Source organism: Scyliorhinus canicula, chromosome 1 (genome assembly GCF_902713615.1).
Source record: "Scyliorhinus canicula chromosome 1, sScyCan1.1, whole genome shotgun sequence".
NCBI lineage: Eukaryota > Metazoa > Chordata > Chondrichthyes > Carcharhiniformes > Scyliorhinidae > Scyliorhinus > Scyliorhinus canicula.
In genome coordinates, this window is record NC_052146.1 from 300,441,589 (window position 1) to 300,464,211 (window position 22,623).

At 52.0% G+C, this 22,623-nt stretch overlaps 1 protein-coding gene across 1 annotated transcript in view; it reads left to right on the plus strand.

Moving 5' to 3' along the window:
- The window catches only part of heca (hdc homolog, cell cycle regulator), a 25,141-nt gene extending 7,785 nt beyond the window's left edge, over positions 1–17,356 (plus strand). Inside the window, 2 exon segments of the mRNA XM_038816506.1 lie at positions 14,605–14,759; positions 16,747–17,356. Coding sequence (XP_038672434.1) covers positions 14,605–14,759; positions 16,747–16,911 — 320 coding nt within the window. The 3' untranslated portion in view covers positions 16,912–17,356.
- The last annotated feature ends 5,267 nt before the right edge of the window (positions 17,357–22,623 follow it).

Genomic DNA, 22,623 nt, shown 5'->3' on the forward strand with positions numbered 1-22,623 from the left:
TCTCTGTCTCTGTCTCTATGTCTCTCTCTCTCTCTCTCTGTCTCTGTCTCTCTCTCTCTGTCTCTGTCACTGTCTCTCTCTGTCTCTGTCTCTATGTCTCTCTCTCTCTCTCCCTCCCTCCCTCACGCTGTCTCTCTCCCTCCCTCCGCTGTCTCCCTCCCTCCCTCACGCTGTCTCCCTCCCTCACGCTGTCTCCCTCCCTCACGCTGTCTCCCTCCCTCCCTCATGCTGTCTCTCTCCCTCCCTCACGCTGTCTCTCTCCCTCCCTTCCTCACGCTGCCTCCCTCTCTCCCTCACGCTGCCTCCCTCTCTCCCTCACGCTGTCTCCCTCCCTCCCTCACGCTGTCTCCCTCCCTCCCTCGGTCTCTCTCCCTCCCTCCCTCACGCTGTCTCTCTCCCTCTCTCACGCTGTCTCTCTCCCTCCCTCACGCTGTCTCCCTCCCTCCGTCCCTAACGCTGTCTCCCTCCCTCCCTCACGCTGACTCCCTCCCTCCCTCACGCTGTCTCCCTCCCTCACGCTGTCTCCCTCCCTCACGCTGTCTCCCTCCCTCACGCTGTCTCCCTCCCTCACGCTGTCTCCCTCCCTCACGCTGTCTCCCTCCCTCCCTCATGCTGTCTCCCTCCCTCCCTCACGCTGTCTCCCTCCCTCCCTCACGCTGTCTCCCTCCCTCCCTCCCTCACGCTGTCTCCCTCCCTCCCTCCCTCACGCTGTCTCCCTCCCTCCCTCCCTCACGCTGTCTCACAATATACTTTAATGATCTGGAGGAAGGAAGTTTGCAGATGATCTGTAGAGGGACAGGTAGTATTGAGGAAGCAAGGGGGCTGCAGAAGGACTTGGACAGGCTAAGGAGAGTGGGCAAAGAAATGGCAGATGGAATACAATGTGGAAAAGTGTGAAGTTATGAACTTTGAAAGGAGAAATGGAGGCATAGACTATTTTCTAAATGGGGAAATGCTTCGGAAAGGAGAAGCACAAAGGGACTTTGGGAGTCCTTGTTCACGATTCTCTTAAAGTTAATGTGCAGGTTCAGTCTGCAGTTAAGAAGGCAAATGCAATGTTAGCATTCATGTCAAGAGGGCTAGAATACAAGACCAGGGATGTACGTCTGAGGCTGTAGAAGGCTCTGGTCAGACCCCATTTGGAGTATTGCGAGCAGTTTGGGGCCCTGTATCTAAGGAAAGATGTGCTGGCCTTGGAAAGGGTCCAGAGGAGGCTCACAAGAATGTCCCTGGAATGAAGAGCTTGTCGTATGAGGAACGGTTGAGGACTCTGGGTCTGTACTTGTTGGAGTTTAGAAGGATGAGGGGGGATCTTATTGAAACTTAAAGGATGCTGCGAGGCCTGGATAGAGTGGATGTGGAGAGGATGTTTCCACTTGTAGGAAAAACTAGAACCAGAGGACACAATCTCAGATTAAAGGGACGATCCTTTAAAACAGAGATGAGGAGGAATTTCTTCAGCCAGAGGGTGGTGAATCTGTGGAACTCTTTGCCGCAGAAGGCTGTGGAGGCCAAATCACTGAGTGTCTTTAAGACAGAGATAGACAGGTTCTTGATTACTATGGGGATCAGGGGTTATGGGGAGAAGGCAGGAAAATGTGGATGAGAAACATATCAGCCATGATTGAATAGAGGAGCAGACTCGATGGGCTGAATGGCCTGATTCTGCTCCGAGGGGCGGCCCGGCGGCACAGTGGCTAGCACTGCTGCATCCGCACCTGGGATCCAGGTTCAATTCCGGCCTTGGGTCACTGTCTTTGCGGAGTTTGCCCTTTCTCTCCGTGTCTGCGTGGGTTTCGTGCGGGTGCTCCGGTTTCCTCGCACAGCCCGAGGGTGGACAGTTTAGGTGGATTGGCCATGATAAATCATCCCTTAGTGTCCAAAGGTTAGGTGGGGTTACAGGGATAGGGTGGGGGATTGGGCTTAGGTAGGGTGTTCTTTCAGAGGGTCAGTGCAGACTCGATGGCCCAAGGGGCGGGTTTAGTTCACTGGGCTAAATCGCTGGCTTTTAAAGCAGACCAAGGCAGGCCAGCAGCACGGTTCGATTCCCGTACCAGCCTCCCCGGACAGGCGCCGGAATGTGGCGACTAGGGGCTTTTCACAGTAACTTCATTGAAGCCTACTCGTGACAATAAGCGATTTTCATTTTCATTTCATATCTTATGGCCTTATTTGGTCAAAATGAAGCATTGCGTGTTCCCAGTGTGTCTGCATTACAGCAGGGCTGGGGTGGGGTGACCCCCCCAACAGCCGACCAGGCTGATGGACCGACTGCTACATTACATTTGGCCTCAGTATCTTTGGGTGGCGATGCCTAACGCTATGTGCCAATTTGAACCATTGTTGTGGCCTGCCTCTGATGGCATTGGGGGTACCTTCTGTCCCTGTTGGTGAGGGAAAGGCAGCCGTTCGCAGTCGATGTTTGCCGGACATTGAATTTAACAAAGACGAAGAAACAACAGTTGCATTTAATTAACACTTTTTGTGACTTCAGTGTCCCAAAGATTTTTCCACAAAGTACTTCTTTGAAGTGTAGTCAGTATTGGACTGTAGGCAACACAGGACCACGTTTGCACGCTGTGAATACCCAGAAACCAGTGGGGTAATGTTCAGATCATGTTTTTAAGATGTTGATTGAGGGACAATATTGTTTAGGACACGTGGGAGAACTGTCCTGTTCTGCTTCCAGGCAGGGACTTGGATTAATCATCTGAGCGAGGGCACCTCCAGGAGTGCAGCACTCCCTCAGCACTGACCCACTGACAGTGCGGCAATCCCTCAGCACTGACCCACTGACAGTGCTGCACTCCCTCAGTACTGACCCTCTGACAGTGCAGTATTCCCTCAGTACTGACCCTCTGACAGTGCAGCACTCCCTCAGTACTGACCCTCTGACAGTGCAGCACTCCCTCAGTACTGACCCTCTGACAGTGCAGCACTCCCTCAGTACTGACCCTCTGACAGTGCAGCACTCCCTCAGTACTGACCCTCTGACAGTGCGGCACTCCCTCAGTACTGACCCTCTGATAGTGCAGCACTCCCTCAGTACTGACCCTCTGACAGTGCAGCACTCCCTCAGCACTGACCCACTGACAGTGCGGCACTCCCTCAGTACTGACCCTCTGATAGTGCAGCACTCCCTCAGTACTGGCCCTCTGACAGTGAGACGCTCCCTCAGTACTGACCCTCTGACAGTGCCGCACTCCCTCAGCACTGACCCACTGACAGTGCGGCACTCCCTCAGTACTGACCCTCTGATAGTGCAGCACTCCTTCAGTACTGACCCTCTGATAGTGCGGCACTCCCTCAGTACTGACCCTCTGACAGTGCGGCACTCGCTCAGTACTGACTCTCTGACAGTGCGGCACTCCCTCAGTACTGACCCTCTGACAGTGCGGCACTCCCTCAGTACTGACCCTCTGACAGTGCGGCACTCCCTCAGTACTGACCCTCTGACAGTGCAGCACTCCCTCAGTACTGACCCTCTGATAGTGCGGCACTCCCTCAGTACTGACCCTCTGACAGTGCGGTACTCCCTCAGTACTGACCCTCTGACAGTGCGGTACTCCCTCAGTACTGACCCTCTGACAGTGCGGCACCCCCTCAGTACTGACCTCCTGACAGTGCGGCACTCCCTCAGTACTGACCCTCTGACAGTGCTGCACTCCCTCAGTACTGACCCTCTAACAGTGCAGCACTCCCTCAGTACTGACGCTCTGACAGTGCAGCACTCCCTCAGTACTGAGCCTCTGACAGTGCAGCTCCCTCAGTACTGACCCTCCGACCGTGCTGCACTCCCTCAGTACTGACCCTCTGACAGTGCAGCACTCCCTCAGTACTGACTCTCTGACAGTGCAGCACACGCTCACTACATACCCTCTGACAGTGCGGCACTCCCTCAGTACTGACCCTCTGACAGTGCGGCACTCCCTCAGTACTGACCCTCTGACAGTGTAGCACTCCCTCAGTACTGACCCTCTGACAGTGCAGCACACGCTCACTACAGACCCTCTGACAGTGCGGCACTCCCTCAGTACTGACCCTCTGACAGTGCAGCACTCCCTCAGTCCTGACCCTCTGACAGTGCAGCACTCCCTCAGTACTGACCCTCTGACAGTGCAGCACTCCCTCAGTCCTGACCCTCTGACAGTGCAGCGCTCCCTCAGTACTGACCCTCTGACAATGCAGCACTCCCTCAGTACTGACCCTCTGACAGTGCAGCACTCCCTCAGTACTGACCCTCTGACAATGCAGCACTCCCTCAGTACTGACCCTCTGACAGTGAGGCTCTCCCTCAGTACTGACCCTCTGACAGTGCGGCACTCCCTCAGTACTGACCCTCTGACAGTGCGGTACTCCCTCAGTACTGACCCTCTGACAGTGCGGCACTCCCTCAGTACTGACCCTCTGACAGTGCAGTACTCCCTCAGTACTGACCCTCTGACAGTGCAGCACTCCCTCAGTACTGACCCTCTGACAGTGCAGCACTCCCTCAGTACTGACCCTCTGACAGCGCGGCGCTCCCTCAGTACTGACCCTCTGACAGTGCAGCACTCCCTTAGTACTGACCCTCTGACAGTGCAGCGCTCTCTCAGTACTGACCCTCTGACAGTGCAGCACTCCCTCAGTACTGACCCTCTGACAGTTCAGCGCTCCCTCAGTACTGACCCTCTGACAGTGCGGCACTCCCTCAGTACTGACCCTCTGACAGTGCGGCACTCCCTCAGTATTGACCCTCTGACAGTGCAGCACTCCCTCAGTACTGACCCTCTGACAGTGCAGCACTCCCTCAGTCCTGACCCTCTGACAGTGCAGCACTCCCTCAGTACTGACGCTCTGACAATGCAGCCCTCCCTCAGTACTGACCCTCTGATAGTGCAGCACTCCCTCAGTACTGACCCTCTGACAGTGCGGCACTCCCTCAGTACTGACCCTCTGACAGTGCAGCACTCCCTCAGTCCTGACCCTCTGACAGTGCAGCACTCCCTCAGTACTGACGCTCTGACAATGCAGCACTCCCTCAGTACTGACCCTCTGACAGTGCAGCACTCCCTCAGTACTGACCCTCTGACAGTGCAGCACTCCCTCAGTCCTGACCCTCTGACAGTGCAGCACTCCCTCAGTACTGACCCTCTGACAGTGCAGCACTCCCTCAGTACTGACCCTCTGATAGTGCAGCACTCCCTCAGTACTGACCCTCTGACAGTGCAGCACTCCCTCAGTACTGACCCTCTGACAGTGCAGCACTCCCTCAGTACTGACTCTCTGACAGTGCAGCCTCCCTCAGTACTGACCCTCTGACAGTGCAGCATTCTCTCAGCACTGACGCTCTGACAGTAGAATCATTGCGGCAAATCGTGGAGAAATAAACAAATCGTGGTCAGCGGAGCTTCTTCCCTCAAAGATTAACAGATGTTTGAGCTGATCTGCCAGGCGAAGATGTGAAAACGTCGGCTTTAAAATTGGGCGGCAAGGCGGAAGGGGCCGGTGAGCTGGAGGCGCAGTCTTTGAAGGACCGAATGGTCTGATCTCTCCTCGACCACCTCTTGCAACAGGGGTCAGAATATGGTGTTTACTGAGGGATCACTTTGAGATTTTCTCAGGGGTGACTTTTCGATTCTCACGAACCACTTTACATTGAGGATTGAATGGCGCAGCAGACTCGATGGGCCGAGTGGCCCAATTCTGCTCCTCTTGCCTTCTGGGTGCAGCCGTGTGATAACATTACATCTGTACGAATGTTAAATGTGTTTCTTCATATAGACAAGAGCCTTTATTTGGCAAAGTGTGACCTGTGCAATTGTGGTTCAGAGCCAGAATAGAGAAAAGATTAAAGAGTTCCTGTTCATCATCGAAATGCAATTCTCAATTTGCATAAATCAGATCAGATTCAACTCCAATTCCAGTCACTGGATGCAATGAAACCAAAATAGACAGCTGCGTGGTTGGTCATTTCTCATCACCTCTCCCCACTCGCCACTAACACAACAGATTAAAGTTTGACAGACCGGCTGCTGTTCTCGATGCCTCTGTCTTTGTCCTTTTTCTGCTTTTCCTCCTGGACCTCGATCCGGCCCCAGGGGATGTTGAGAAGTTCCAGCCGAACAGGTCGCCGTTCAGGACGATTGCCAATCGCAGGCTCCCTCCTTCCCAGCCTGGCTGTTCTCCCCCCTCCCCAAGCGAAGCTTCGGCCTCTGGAGAAGCAGCAAGGGTGCGATGGAGGGACACTCTGCGGGGGGTGAAGACACGGGCATGCGGGGAGATTGGAGGGGGGGGAGAGACAGAATGTGTGTGGCTGGAGGAGCCGCTCCTCGCTGATTCTAACACTTGTTTACTGCTCTAATCAAACTGCATGTGGTTTTCCCCCTCCCTGCACCTCCAGGTGTACAGAAGGAGCCATAACGTGCGGAATATTGAATGGGGAGGGGGGAACCTTTGCTGAATTTTAGGCCCCCGTCTTTACTGTACACAGGGCAGCACGGTAGCACGAGTGGATAGCACTGTGGCTTCACAGCTCCAGGGCCCCAGGTTCGATTCCCCGCTGGGTCACTGTCTGTGTGGAGTTTGCACTTTCTCCCCGTGTCTGTGTGGGTTTCCTCCGGGTGCTCCGATTTCCTCCCACAGTCCAAAGATGTGCAGGTTAGGTGGATTGGCCATAATAAATTGTCCCTTCGTGTCCAAAAGGTTAGGTGGGGTTACTGGGTTAGAGGGATGGGGTGGAGGTGTGGGGCTTAAATAGGGTGCTCTTTCCAAGGGCTGGTGCGGACCCGTGGGCCGAATGGCCTCCTTCTGCACTGTAAATTCTATGAAATCTATATGCTCCCTGAAAGGTAATGTTTGAAAAGGAAGTTAAAATGAAAACATCCCCAAAGTTTATGAGGGAAGGGTGGAGGGGAGTGCGACCAATTGGATCACTATTTCACACCGCTGCACAGCCGCGGTGGTCCGCATGGCATCCTGTGCTGTTATTGCCATGACTCCCAGTGTTCCTGTGCCCAACATTGTGCCAAGATAGCAAAGCAACGACTTCACTCGCCCTGGCACCAATCAATCATTTCCACTTTCCACTATGACCATCCTTGTGAGTGTGATTGTGGATCTGTGTAAGGCTTGTATCATTGGCTTGTGATCCCTGGGAACTGGAACCGTCGGATTAGACCATAAGGTGGAGGAGCAGAAGTAGGCCATCAATGACATCATGACTGATCTGATGTGATAATCCTCAACTCCACCTGCCCGCCCCCCCCCCCCCCCCCCCCCCCCCCACCCCCCCCCCCCAAACTCCACCTGCCCGCCTCCCCCCCACACGCACACAACCCTTGATTCCCTCACTGATGTCTATCTCAACCGTGAACGTACTCGGGGACCTAGCCTCCACAGCCCTCTGTGGGTAAAGAATTCCACACATTCACTCCACTCTGAGGGAAGATTCTAGAATTGCTACAGCACAGGAGGAGGCCCAACATGTCCTCCATGTCTCTGTAAAACGCAGTTAGTCCCACTGCCCCGCGTTTTCCCCATAGTCCTGCAATTTGTTTCTCTTCTGATAACTATCTAAGTCCCCCTTTGAAAGCCTCCAATTGTTCCTGCCTCCACCACATTCCCGGGCAGTGCAGTCGTCATCCTAATCATTTGCTGCACAAGAATGTTTCTACTCGTGTCTCTTTTTGGTTCTTTCCCTATCCCCTTAATTCGATGCCCCCTGGTGCCTGATCGAATAGAATATAATAGAATTGAGCTTTATTGTCCACGCAAAAGTGGAAATTTATCTTTGGCATCTTCTCCGGTATAATGTATAGTAAAGTCGCCGTAGTCCCAAATGGCCGTAGGCTGCTTTCCCCTTCGAGGGGGAGAGCTGACTGGTGGTGATTTAACCTGATGATCGCCACGCCTCAGGCGAGGGGCAAGTTTGAGAAGACTGCGCTTAGTCACCGTCCGCATCATGAATCAGCTATCCAGCAAACTGAGCCAAACATACGATCATACAATCATTAGTTAAAAACAATAAATATTTCATATATATCTGCATTCATACATTTGTGAATATATAACATATACATGGGTCGATTCAGCTCCGTTGGCTGGATGGGTGGCTCGTGCTCCGGGTCAAGACCTGCAGCGTGGGTTCGATTCCCGGCTGAGGTTATCCGTGAAGGCCCCGCCTTCTCAACCTTGCCCCCCGCCTGAGGTGTGGAGACCCTCCAGTTAACCCACCAGCCAGTTGTGCCAGATTTCAACCGTTTGTTTTGAACACGAGCCGGCACTTGGAACCGTAGAATTCCGACAGTGTAGAAAGAGGCCATTCTGCCCCGACTCTCTGAAAGAGCACCCTACCTAGGCCCCCCTCCGGCCCTATCCCTGTAACCCCACCTAACCTGCACATCTTTGGGCAAACTCCACACAGCCAGTCACCCAAGGCCGGAATTGAACCGGGGTTCCTGCTGTTGTGAGGCCGCTGTGCTAACCACTGCGCCGCCCACTTTTTCTTTCAACTTAGTTGAAAGTGATTTCTGTACAAGCCCCCAAGTTTTAGAATTGCATTGACCCCTTCCGTCCTATGCTGGCTTTTTGGAAGAGCTGTCCAATTATTCTTAACCCCCCCCCTCATGACCTTTCCCCAAACCCTGCAAAATTTTCCTTTTCAAGTATTTATCCAATTTCCTTCTGAAAGTTACTGTTGAATCTGTTCCCACCACCCTTTCAGATAACTCATTCCAGACCACAGTTATGTCGAGCCCCAGACACTATTTGACGTTGACAAAGGGCCACTTTGCTCCTTGCTTTGACATCGGGCCTGTGTTTAAATATAAGTCACCCGTCATCTCTTGAGACGAGGCAGGGAGACGCACAGTCGGACGGTTTTTGATTCTGTCTTTGCAGTTTGCTGCAGACAAAGGTTTCCAATTAACCCTCGAGCAAGAGTCTCAGTTAAGGAGAGAATGTCAGTTCATTGCTGCCAGTTCAGCAGCGAGGGAGACCCCAGTGCTGTCCCACCCAGCTCTAAATTTAACTTGTACTCCTGATTGAGCCAATCATATCAGACCTGCTCTCATATGGAATCATAAAATCCCTACAGTGCGGCAAGAGGCCATTCGGCCCATCGAGTCGGCACCAACCCTTCGAAAGACCACCCTACCTAGGCCCAATCCCCCAGCCTATTCCTGCACCTCCACCCTAATGGGGAATTTGGCATGGCCAATCCATCTCAACCTGCACATCTATGGACGGAAACTGGAGCACCTGGTGGAAACCCATGCAGACACGGGGAGAATGTACAAACTCCACACGGACAGTTACCCGAGGTCGGAATCGAACCTGGGGCCCTGGCGCTGTAAGGCAGCAGTGCTAACCACTGTGCCACCGCGCTGCCTGTACACCCAGTCCTTGCTGAAGTGCTGCTGCTACCTTCCTGCGTGAGGATTAGAAACTGGTAGCTGAGCTTGACTTGGTAGAAACACTCCTGTTGAGACAGGGTGGGTCTTTGTGCATTGCCAATGTTAGTAGGTCAGGCCGTCCCGATGACTGAACCTTCTCGGGCCTACTTTAGGCCTTCCCTGTCTTGCTCCATTGTGAAGTTGTTGACCTGTACGTGACTCCATCTCCACGCTAACATGGTTGGCCCTTAGCTGCCCTATGAAGTGCCCGGGAAAGCCACAGGGGCAGCTCGGGAGGGGCAATAAATGCCAGAGAGGCAATAACAGCCTGCCATATTGATTTCTGTTGAAACCACCATGTCATCCAAGCTGAAGCGAAGTGAAACAGCAGGCTAAGGGATGTGTTCAGCCCCGTCTAAAACCCAATTCATTACTGCTCACAGTGGGAACTGGTCTCGTCGTAAAGAAGCCCCCCCCCCTCTGACAGTGCACACTCCCTCACTTCCCGGAAGGGAAGAGTGAGATAAGTACCCTGCTCATTTTCATGTCACACGTTTGTTTTTATCGTGAATTAGCCACTCTTAACAGCGTGCGGGGTGGAGGGAGTGGAAGCTGATCAGAGCTCCGGGGGGCGGGGGGGGGGGGGGGGGCGATGGGTCCTCGGTAATGGGTCTCTGATTGGCATTGGGTTGAGCAAATATGGAGTGAATGATCCACGGCTGCGAAGCGATTGTGAATCTTTGAACAGGCACCTCTTTCGGACCCTGGCACAGAACGAGGAGGGGATCCTGTGTTGACATCTCTCTTTCCTGATATGAGTAAGCAGCTTTGCTTGTGGTCTGCCCCTTCATTCTGAAGAGGAACTTGTCCAGGAAGTAGGGCACATGTGTATGCCTGACTGCACAGTGCGGTGGTTATGTTATTTTAACAATTTATTCTTTCATAGATTCATAGAATTTGCAGTGCAGAAGGAAGCCATTCGGCCCATTGGGTTTGCACCGGCCCTTGGAAAGAGCACCCTACTCAAGCCCACGCCTCCATACTACCCCAGTAACCCCACCTAACCTTTTTTGGACACTTAAGGGCAATTTAGCCTGGCCAATCCACCTAACCCGCACATCTTTGGACTGTGGGAGGAAACCCACGCACACACGGGGAGGACGTGCAAACTCCACACAGACTGTGATCTAAGCCGGGAATCGAACCTGGGACCCTGGAACTGTGAAGCCACTGTGCTACCGTGCCGTCCACCATGGGATGTGGGCATCGCTGGCAAGACCAGCATTTGTTGCCCATCCCTAATAATAATAAACTAGGGCAGCACGCTGGCGCAGTGGTTAGCACTGCTGCCTCACGGCGCCGAGGTCCCAGGTTCGATCCCGGCTCTGGGTCACTGTCCGGGTGGAGTTTGCACATTCTCCCCGTGTCTGCGTGGGTCAAATGTCCCATTGCAGGAAACAATTCCGGGAACGAGGAGGGGCCCCGGTCTTAAAGTTAAAGCCAGATCATTTAGGAGTGAGATCGGGAAGCACTTGGCCGCTCAGAAGGGTGACGGAAATCTGGAACCTGCCCGTGAAACCAAACACAGATCAGTAAATTATTTTTGTTGGGTTAAAGGTCTGGAGGAGTACGGTGGGTAAATCAAGGTACAGGCCTGCCATGATCTGAAAGAAAGACTTGCATTTATAAGGCTCCTTACACAACCCCGGGATATCCTCAAGCATTTTACAGCCAATGAAATACTTCTTTAATTCTGGGTCGTTAAATGTGCAGTGAATACCTGCACAGCAAGATCACACGAGCTGTACTGTGAGAGCAGGCAGTCTGTTTGAGCAATGTTGGTTAAGGGATATATTCTGGCCACGTCACTCGGGTTACCCCCCCTCCTGCTCTACTTTTGAAATAGCGCCTTGGGATCTTTCGTTCCCTTGACACTGCCGTCGAGTGTCCGCCTGCTCAGGTTTCTGGAGTGGAATTTAAACTCCCAGCCTTCTGTTTCGGACAGGGAGTGAGCCAGGAAGGACACTTCTGGATTGGAGGAGGAGAGTGGCCTCCGAAGTGCATCCGTGAGTCTGCTGCAGTCGATTGACCTGCGTTTGTGCAGCTTGGTGCCAGCAGCTTAGTGCGACCTCAAATCCAGCCCGGCATGTCCTCACCCAAACTGGTATCTCCCGGACTTTCCTCAAACCCTGCAGAGTATGTGGAGGGGGCATTCTGCGCCTTTACAATATACTTCAGTCTCTTGTGCACCAGCTATTAAACAGGTTTGTCATCCTATTGATTTTGCTGATTACCCTTACTAATGTATGTGTGGATGCAATTGTCGCCACGTGGTGTAGCTTGTTATAATTTCATTCAGTAGCTCCTGTCTTTTAGCTTATTCGTGTCAGTGTCGGTCAGAAATTCGAGCACTTTTTCACACAGCGAGCAGAGTGTTTTATGTTTGCAGTCTGTTCAGCTTGCCGAAAGGGCTTTGAGCAGGAGTAAATGGTGCAAGGTTTTGTTTTTGGTGCTTTCTTTCTTGGCTTGTAGTGTTTCAGCTGAGAGGAGGCAGTGGCATAATAGCTCACTGAGCTAAATCGCTGGCTTTTAAAGCAGACCAAGCAGGCCAGCAGCACGGTTCGATTCACGTACCAGCCTCCCTGAACAGGCGCCGGAATGTGGCGACTAGGGGCTTTTCACAGTAACTTCATTGAAGCCTACTTGTGACAATATGCGATTTTCATTTCATTTTTCAGCTGGCCCACAGGTAGGTGTGCATGTGTGCGTGTGTGGATGTGCATGTGTGTGTGCGTGCGTGTGTGCATGTGTGGGTGTGTGTGTGCATGTGTGTGTGGGTGTGCGTGTGTGGGTTTGCATGCATGCGTGTGTGGGTGCATGCGTGTGTGGGTGTGCGTGGGTGTGTGTGTGTGTGTGGAGTTGGTCAGGTAGTTTCAAAGAAGTGTTGTAAAGGAGGAATGTGAGGTGGAGGCAGGGAGGTGGCGAGGCCCAGAGGGGCGGCCTGGCACCGGGGGGGGGAGACTCACCGAGGCGGAAGGAGCAGGGAGGCACCGAGGCTGACTGAGGCAGTGGCGAGGCGCAGTGAGGTTCAGGGAGGGAATTCTAGTGAAAATAAAGGCGGGGAAATATAAAACCAGCTGCTGACTCATCTAACACTCTCACTACTGACTCATTTTGCCCTCTTTATACTCTCACATGTACAAAGACCCACGAGTTTTTGCGCATCCCTCATTTCTCTTAAACTGAATGACTCGTTCGGCCATTTCAGAGGGCGGTTAATAGTCAACCACATTGCTGAGGGTCTGGAGTCACGTGTAGGCTGGACCGGGTAAAGATGACAGATTTTCTTCCCTAAAGGACATTAGCGAACCAGATGGGTTTTTGCAACAATCAAAGATAATTGTCACGGTCACATTTGCTTAGCCTCGCAATGGCTCGCAAACTGCCTGTAAACTGCTACCAATTTACCCCCATGTCCATAAAACCCCTACAGTGCTGGAGGAGGCCATTCAGCCCATCGAGTCTGCACCCACTCTCTGAAAGAGAACGAGGGTTCACATCTTTTGGACACTAAGGGGCAATTTATTATGGCCAATGCACCTAACCTGCACATCTTTGGACTGTGGGTGGAAGCCGGAGCACCCGGAGGAAACCCACGCACACAGGGGGAGGACGTGCAAACTCTTAGTGTCCAAAAAAATGTTAAGCGGGGGTTACTGGGTTACGGGGATAGGGTGGATGCGTGGGCTTGAGTAGGGTGCTCTTTGTAAGGGCCGGTGCAGACTCAATGGGCCGAATGGCCTCCTTCTGCACTGTTAATTCTATGATTCCGCACAGTCACCCGAGGCCGGAATCGAATGTGGGACCCTGGCACTCTGAGACAGCAGTGCTAACCACTGTGCCACCGTGCTGACGCGTGTCCTCTGACCAAGGCTGCTCCCTGCTCACATGATAGAAACTTAGCAAACTGCCTATTGAAGCGCCATTGGGTGTAGCATTTGGGGTGGAGGTGATGTGAGTATTTGGCATTCCCCCTGACTGGACTCCAGCAACAAATGCTGTTTGCTACAGTCGCTATCTAATTTCAGCCGGGTGTGTGCCTGGGTGGCTGGAGGGTAGGAGTGATAGGAGGATGAGAGGAGAGAGCAGAATGACGAGCGAGGAGAGGCTAATAGAGGACACACCTGAAGCCTGATCCTGCCATCCGAATGTGGGCTGATTCCACAGGGGCTGCTCGACAGCGACCAGCCCTGCTTCGCTCAGCCGGAACCCCGCACGCTGCTCCTGTGCCCTGTCTGAAAACAGCTCCGACCAGGAAATTCCCTCTTCCTGAGCCGTAGAAACATAACAGGGAAAGGCTGGGAAACTTCTCCCATTCACAGCCTGTTCCACCACACCCGGAGGAATCTCCCAGGGAAACTCTGAAAATCAAAATAGAATTCGGCTGAATCGAAATTTTACGGAAGTGGCAGCTTCCTTCTGAAAGCAGGTGCCGTGGGACTGGGGCCTGGTCCAGATTGGGAGCTGGCTCTCCTGATGTGGGGGGAGGGGCAGATACCGGTATTCCCCCCCTTCTCCCCAGCTGCTCCCGACGGACCGAAATACAGACTTGGAAAGGAAGACTTGCATTTATATAGCGCCTTTCACAACATTCGAGCATTTCAAAGCGCTTCACAGCCAATGAAGTGTTTTTTGAAGTGTTGTCACCGTTGCACTGCAGGAGAACGTGGCAGCCAATTTGTGACCAGCGTGTGTGACCAGATAATCTGTTTTTGTGATGTTGATTGAGGGATAGATTGTGGCCAGGACTCCGAATACGGGAGCATAGTGGTTAGCACTGTTGCCTCACAGCGCCAGGGTCCCAGGTTCGAATCCCGGCTTGGGTCACTGCCTGTGCGGAGTCTGCACATCCTCCCCGTGTCTGCGTGGGTTTCTTCCGGGTGCTCCGGTTTCCTCCCACAGTCACAAAGACGTGCAGGTTAGGTGGATTGGCCATGATAAATTGCCCTTAGTGACCAAAAAGGTTAGGAGGGGTTATTGGGTTACGGGGATAGGGTGGAAGTGAGGGCTTAAGTGGGTCGGTGCAGACTCGATGAGCCAAATGGCCTTCTGCACTGTATGTTCTATATTTGATGTAAGCCTACTTGTGACAGTAAAGATTATTATTATAAATAATTTCTCTTTGTTGTTTGTTGACTGAACGTTAACTTTGCTCATGGCTTGTTTGCAGGAAGGCTCATGCACCTCTATGCCATCTGTGTGGACTGCCTAGAAGGGGTACATAAGATCATTTGCATCAAGTGCAAGTCGCGATGGGACGGGAGCTGGCATCAGCTGGGAACAATGTACACTTACGACATCCTGGCTGCGTCTCCATGTTGCCAGGTGGGTGTTGCACATCTGCTATTATCTCTCAATGGTTGCTGTTGGACAATCCCTTTCAAAGATGGTTCGCAGCCGGCCGGTCGGCGTGACAGTGTGTAATTTTTGCTGTTCTTGAAGGTGATGCTTCACGCTGCTATGTGATTCTTTACTGAGCTGGAAATTGTTTCTCAATGGTCATCCTTCACACTTGGCCTTGGCAGGGAGTGTTGACAAGCTGTTTGGCCAGGGGGGGCCGTCACAGCTGAACCCAGTCCTGTCCTCCTCCTCCCCCCCCCCCCCCCCCCCCCCCCCCCCCAATTCAACAACAGTCGATAGATTTTTTTCTCTTTCATGAGATGTGGGTGTGTTGCTGGTAAAGGCAGCACTTGTTGGCTTTACCTAATTTCCCCTGGAGCTCAACATTCGCAGGTCCGGTAGAGCATTGGCCACATTGCTGTGGGTCTGGCGTCACATGTAGGCCGGACCGGGTAAGGACGGCAGATTTCCTTCCCTAAACCAGGCGGGTTTTAACGACAATGGATAATGGTTGCCATGGTCACCATTCCCGAGACTAGCTATCAATGACAGATTCATTAGTTGGATTCCACCAGCTGCCGGGCTGGGATTTGAACCCATGGCCCCAAGCCATTAGCCTGGGCCTCTGGATGGCTAGTCTGGTAACATGACCACTAAACCACCTTCGACCTAAAATTGTGATTAGGATCATCATTCCCTGTAGCCCGCCTCATGCTGGTTTCCTCGTGCAGGGCGGAGGATCATTTGTAATCTCTATATTGTGGCACTGCCATCTAGCTGAACTTAGACACACAGTCGTAACACCAAGTGTTGCACATAGAGTTGTATATACAGCCCATCCAGCCCAGGATAGCCCTCTAAAGAGCAATCCGGTCAGTCCCATCTCCCCTGTTGTATCTCCGCAGCCCAGCAGATTTATTTCCCTCAAGTGCCCATCCAGTGACCTTTTGAAATCATTGATTTTCCCGTCACCCTGATAAGTTCATAAGATATCGGAGCAGAATTTTCGGCAATTTGGCCCATCGAGTCTGCTCCGCCATTCGATCATGGCTGATCTCATCCTGGCCTTAACTTCACCATCCTGCCTGTTCTCCATAACCTTTCCTCCCATTACTAATTAAAAATCTGTCCAAGTCCTCCTTAAATTTACTCACTGTCCCAGCAACCACCTCAGAATCATAGAATCCCTACAGCGCAGAAGGAGGCCATTTGGCCCATCGTGTCTGCACCGACCCGCTGAAAGAGCACCCCACCCCATCCCACTCCCCACCCTATCCCAATAACCCCCGAACCTGACCTACACTAAGGGGCAATTTAGCATGGCCAATCCACCTCCCCTGCACATCTTTGCACTTGTGGGGGGAAACCCACGCACACACGGGGAGAAAGTGCAGACTCGGCACAGACGGTGACTCAGGGCTTTAAAAAAATTTAACGTACCCAATTATTTGTTTTCCAATTAAGGGCCGATTTAGCGTGGCCAATCCACCTCCCCTGCACATCTTTGGATTGTTTGGGGGGGGGGGGGGGGGGGGGGGGGAGAGAGACACACGCAGCCACGGGGAGAATGTGCAAAATTCCACACGGGCAGTGAACCGGGGGCCAGGATCGAACCAGGGTCCTCAGCACTGTGAGGCAGCAGTGCTAACCACTGTGACACTGTGCCGCCCATAGGGATTCCTGGCTTTTCGGAGAAATCTTGAAAAGTCCAAAGTAGGAACTGGAACAAATGCCTTTCAACCCATTCTTCTCACTCTCCCCTCCCCCCCCCCCCCCCCCCCCCCCCCCCCCCCCCCCAAAGCACTTTGTCTCTGAGGGAGAAGGGTTGTGGCTTCAGGCCCCACCGGAGACTTGAGCACATACATGATCGAGGGAGTGCTGAGGGAGTGCTGCCCTGTAATGCCCGATAATAATTGACCTGCTGTACTTTTTTCCCCCTTTCTCTGAAACAAATGTTCTTGCTCTCTTGCAGGCCAGGCTGAACTGCAAACACTGTGGGAAGCCGGTTATCGACGTGCGAGTGGGAATGCAGTATTTCTCGGAGTACAGCAATGTCCAACAATGTCCGCACTGCGGCAATCTAGACTACCACTTTGTAAAACCCTTTTCTTCATTCAAAGTGTTGGAGGCTTATTGACAAATGCTTTCCCTTTTTTTTTCCTAGAGTAATTAATATGTAGGGTGTAGTACTTTGTTTGAGTTGCTTGTGTGTAAGTCTTTATCCAGTGTTAGCCAGTGGGGAGGGGGATGAGGAGGGAGGGGTGAAGGGTTACAGTAAAAAGGGCAAGTCCCCTGCTCTAAGCAAAAACAAAAAAGATTTGCATACAAGCAGCTGGTTTTGGATGTTGCCCTTGCAGAAGGGTGAAAAGCACCTTCTGTTTCCACCCTTTGACGCTCCAAAGAATGGGAAAGGTTTTTGATTTTAATTATTAATTGAGGGTTTGACGGTTGAATGTATCTGTACACAGGGCCTGAGGCCTACCCTCTGGCCTGAGGCCTACCCTCTGGCCTGAGGCCTACCCTCTGGCCTGAGGCCTACTCTCTGGCCTGAGGCCTACTCTCTGGCCTGAGGCCTACCCTCTGACCCGTGTCGCGTCTTTTCGTCCAACGACACTTCGTCCACGTCTTTTAGTCCAACGTCTTTTCGTCCGCCCGTCTTTTGGTCCAACGTCACTTCGTCCAATTATCCAATTACAAATTAACTCCGTATAAAACCATTTAATTGATAAAATGCAAGTACAATGCAGCAAGTGAATTTAATTGTTAAAATGCAAGTAATTGATAAAATGCAAGTAAAATGCAAGTTGAAAAATGCAGTTAAAAAGTTAAAAAATCTAAAAATGCAGTTAAAAAATCTAAAAGTTTACTAATTACTTAAAATTCCCGAAATTACTTAAAATTGATGTAAATTGCAAATTCCCGAAATTCCCTAAAAGTTAGATTTCCAGAACTGTACCCGAGAGAGAATAATGGAGAGAGGACAAGATGATTTGATATTCTACAATTCCGACAGACACAGATATAAGTGGGAGTCTAATTGGATTTAGACAATGCGTGCAGTTCTGAAAGAAGCAGATTTAAACTCGACTTTCGTCGAGTGATTAAAACCTCTGGTTGGCAGTGGGTTCTGACATTACAGGTCTGAAATGATCAAATATTCCATCAGATACAATGGCTCTCATCACGCTGGAGCATACATGGGTGAATATCCTGCAGCTTATCTTAATAATGTCTGGAGATCAAGCAGCACAAATGCAGAACTCAATATCAAGAGGCGAAATAGATGGAGAGGATCCTTGAGCAGTAACATTGAAAAACTAAATTAAACTATTTGTAATTGGATAATTGGACGAAGTGACGTTGGACCAAAAGACGGGCGGACAAAAAGACGTTGGACCAAAAGACGTGGACGAAGTGTCGTTGGACGAAATGACGTTGGACGAAAAGACATAGCACCCCTCTGACCTAGACTGTTTCTTTGTCCGCCTCGAGACGTGAGGGCTCGGCGTGGCTCGCATCAGGGGCGGGTTAGGTTAGGTTAGAGAGAAGCAAGAGTAGATGTTTGAGTGACGGAGGGAGAGGTGAGTGGGTGAGAGGTGTCTTCCGTGCTGCTTTCACCCCAATTTGGCCTCGACCACGTCGATCCTCTGAGCTGAACCGGATCTGATCACTGCCTGACCTCCACACGCATGGGTGCTTTTCAGCAGGATAGAGATTGGCAAACCCCCCTGCCCCCCACCTGCTGCCACCCACGGTGTTAAGGCCGAGGATGGAAGCTAGTCTGTGCCGCTCCTCTGCTCACTGAATACACTCGCTGAGGCGGAAGGGAAAGAGTTACATTTATATAGCGCCTTCCAGGACCTCAGGGTGTTGCAGAGCGCTTCACAATGCAGCAGCCAATTTGCCAACAGTTAAGCTCCCGCAAGCAGCAATGGGCTGAATATTGTCCTGGAAAGGGCAGAGAACGCCCTCCTTCTTTGAAACAGCCTTTTTATATCCAGACACCGGGTGTGGCCGGGGTTTAACTGAAAGACGGTACGCCTGACAGTCTCGCTCCGGTACTGCGCTGGAGCATCGGCTCAGCTTTGGTGCTCGAGTCTTGGCGTGGGACCGGGACCCAACACATTCTGACACATGAGCCATGCTGCAAACGTTGGGCCACAATGGACACCCTGGGCCCTACTGAGGAACCAGGGTCAGTGCCTAGAACACTGTTCCAATGGTATTGGTGCTCATCCCTCCTTCCGTCTCTGTGAGCCGCATGCTGACGGCCAGCGAAGCTCATCCATGCTGTTAAAGCTTCCGTCTCGTTCTGAGAGCAGGTTTTTAAATGTTATTGTTTTCAGGGAATGTGGCCGTCGCTGGCAGGGCCAGCATTTGTTGTCCACCCCTGATTGCCCCTTGAACTGAGTGGCTCGTTCAGCTAGTTCAGAGGGCGGTTTAGATTGCTGTGGGTCTGGAGTCACATGTAGGCCAGACCAGGCAAGGATGGCAGTGATAGTTTCAAGGTCACCATTACTGAGCCTAGCTTCGTGTTCCAGGTTTTATTAGTCCAGTTTAAATTGGACATGGTGGGATTTGAACCCGTGTACCAGTCCTCCTTCTCCCTCTCCCTCTCGTTCACGCTCTCTTTCGCTCCCTCCCTCTCCCTATCCCTATCCCTATCCCTCTCCCTCTTCCTCTCCCTCTTCCGCTCCCTCTCGCTGTCGCTTGCTCTCGCTCTTGCTCTCTCCCTCTCCCTATCCCTCTCCCTCTCCCTATCCCTCTTCCTCTCCCTCTCCCTCTTCCTCTCCCTCTTCCGCTTCCTCTCGCTGTCGCTTGCTCTCGCTCTTGCTCTCTCCCTCTCCCTATCCCTCTTCCTCTCCCTCTTCCTCTCCCTCTTCCGCTTCCTCTCGCTGTCGCTTGCTCTCGCTCTTGCTCTCTCCCTCTCCCTATCCCTCTCCCTATCCCTATCCCTCTTCCTCTTCCTCTCCCTCTCCCTCTTCCGCTTCCTCTCGCTGTCGCTTGCTCTCGCTCTTGCTCTCTCCCTATCCCTCTCCCTCTCACTCTCCCTCTCCCTCTTCCTCTCCCTCTTCCGCTTCCTCTCGCTGTAGCTTGCTCTTGCTCTCTCCCTCTCCCTATCCCTCTCCCTATCCCTCTCCCTATCCCTCTCCCTCTCCCTCTTCCTCTCACTCTTGCTCTCTCCCTCTCCCTATCCCTCTCCCTATCCCTCTCCCTCTCCCTCTCCCTCTTCCTCCCACTCTTGCTCTCTCCCTCTCCCTCTCCCTCTCGCTCTTCCTCTCGCTCTTGCTCTCTCCCTCTCTCTCTCCCGCTTTCTGTCTGGCGAAGTCCAATCCCTATCAACCGCTGCAAGGCTGGTTGTGTATAGGAGAGGAGATCCAGCTTCATGTGATGAATTGTGGACCCTGAGATCAAATTACTGCCTTGTAAAACCGTTCAGCATCGGTCCCTGTAAGGGTCCGTGCCAGTGTTACCACAGAGATGCCACAGAGGAGATTTACACGAATGGGGGCGGCAGGAATGAGGGACTTGGGTCATGTGTATCAGCTGGGGTTTCCCTCCTTAGAACATTAGAAGGTTGAGTTTAATGGAGGTGTTGAAAACGATAGTAGATTTTGATAGAGTAGATGGAGGTCACAAGGTTTCTCCTGCCAGAAAGATTGGTCAACTGAGGGGCCAGATTTAAGATAATTGGCCAAAAAAAAGTCCAAAAAGAAGACGAGAACTTTTCTTTTTTAAACATGTGATCTGAACTGTGCTACGCGGGAAGGTAATTTTTTAAAACATTAAGTGGGGCCAATTAAATTTAGCGTGGCCAATCCACCTACCCTGCACATCTTTGGGTTGTGGGGGCGAAACCCACGCAAACACGGGGAGAATGTGCAAACTCCACACAGACAGTGACCCAGAGCCGGGATCGAACCTGGGACCTCGGCGCCGTGAGGCAGCAGTGCTGACCACTGCGCCACCGTGCTGCCCTGCAAGGTGATTTAATAATATTGTTGGTAAAAGAATTGCATAAATACTCGAATAGGAATTTTTTTTATAGGCTATGGAAAAAAACCCAGGGATTATCAAAGAGCCAGCACAGGCAAGCCAAATGGCCTCCTGTGTTGTCACATTCTGTGCTCAGTGCTAATATAGGAGTGTAGGAACGTTAGTTGTGTACAGGAGGTACCTGTCTAAAGGCAGAGATCTCTGGGCCAGATACATTTGGGCCTGCCGGATACATTTGGGCCTGCTCTGGGCTCTGATCTGCCCTACACGGTTAGTTTGAGCCTCTGCAACCCTGTGGAACTTTCTGTGGCCCATCCCTCATCAGATTTCTGTCCTTGTTGCTGTAGTAAATGTAAAGTCACCACAGTCCCAGATGACCAATAGGCTGCTTTTCCCCCTTTGAGGGGAGAGAGCTGACAGGTGGTGATTTAGCCTCAGGCGAGTGGCAAGTTTGAGAAGGCGGGGCCTTCATGAATAAGCTCAATTCCCGGTACGGGAATTGAACCCGCGCTGCCGGCCTCGCTGCGCATCACGAGCCAGGTACCCAGCCCACTGAGCTAAACCGGCCCCTGACCACTCGCTGCGTATTAATGAAGGGAAAAAAAAGGACTCTACACTTTGGCCAACTGATGCTGTTTCCAAGGGAACGAAGCAGCGTTTCTGGGGCGGGAGAGGCTTGGGGTCAGTGCAAGCCGCCATTTCTTGCAGCAGCCAGTTCCACATTGGGGGTGCCCACCTAAAAGCAGTCCTCCCTAACAGGCTGGGGATGTGGGGGTATAGCGTCATTCTCTGGGCAGGGCAGGGATACCCCCTCGGGTAGATCAGTGACAGACTGCGCCTTGCCTTGAAAGTAACCCCCCCCCCAATGCCCCAACACCTCTCCCCCAAGTCGGATGTCGTTTCCCCTTCAACTAACGGTGATTGAACGGCCCAGTGCTGCTTATTCCAGCTCAGAGTGTGCAGAATTTAAACTGTTTATTTGAAAGTAGCGTTATTTTTGCATCAAGAGGGGTTTGTGCATCTGACTGTGACTTAGTGTGTGGGTTTGAGGGTGTGAATGTGTGTGTGTGTGTGTATGGGGTGTGTGCATGCATGCGTGTGTGTTTGTGGCTAGGTGGGTTTTTGTGCGCGCGGGCGGGAAAGTGTTGGATGCCGTTTTACCCACCTACATTTGTAATAATTTAAACCTGGAAGAATCTGTTTGGTGGAGATGTGCCTGGTGTATGCTTCATGCTTCATGCCTCATGAACTGCTTTCTAATTGCACTTGTGAAAAGTATTTGGCATCTCTGAGGGTTTGGGGCCGTGATCTGGTGCTGCGAAAAGTTTATTGTTTGGTTTATGGAAGCCACTGGTTAAGAGCACATTTTTACCTTCAATAAATTATAATGAAGAAACCCGTTTTATTGAGTGTCTGCGTGGACTTTGATTAGAAACCTGGGCCTGGATTCCCCGATTCGCGACGCAGAAATCACGGAACGCGATTGGGCGGAGAATAGGTTCCAACGCAAAATTCGTGGCGGGCGCTGATTTCACGCCAAATCGCGATTCTCCGTCACCGCGACAGCAGCGTCAATGCGGTGCGGGACGGACAGTAAACACCGTTTGCATATCGATAGCGGGTCTGACCCGGTATTCTCCGGGGCCTCCGCGATTCTGCTCCTCCGATGGACCGAGCTCCCGACAGCGTAGTTAACTTGTTTAATTCATTTAATTTTTAATTTAATAATCTTTATTGTCACAAGTCGGCTTACATTAACATTGCAATGAAGTTACTGTGAAAATCCTCTAGTCGCCACATTCCGGCGCCTGTTCGGGTACACAGAGGGGGAATTCAGAATGTCCACATTACC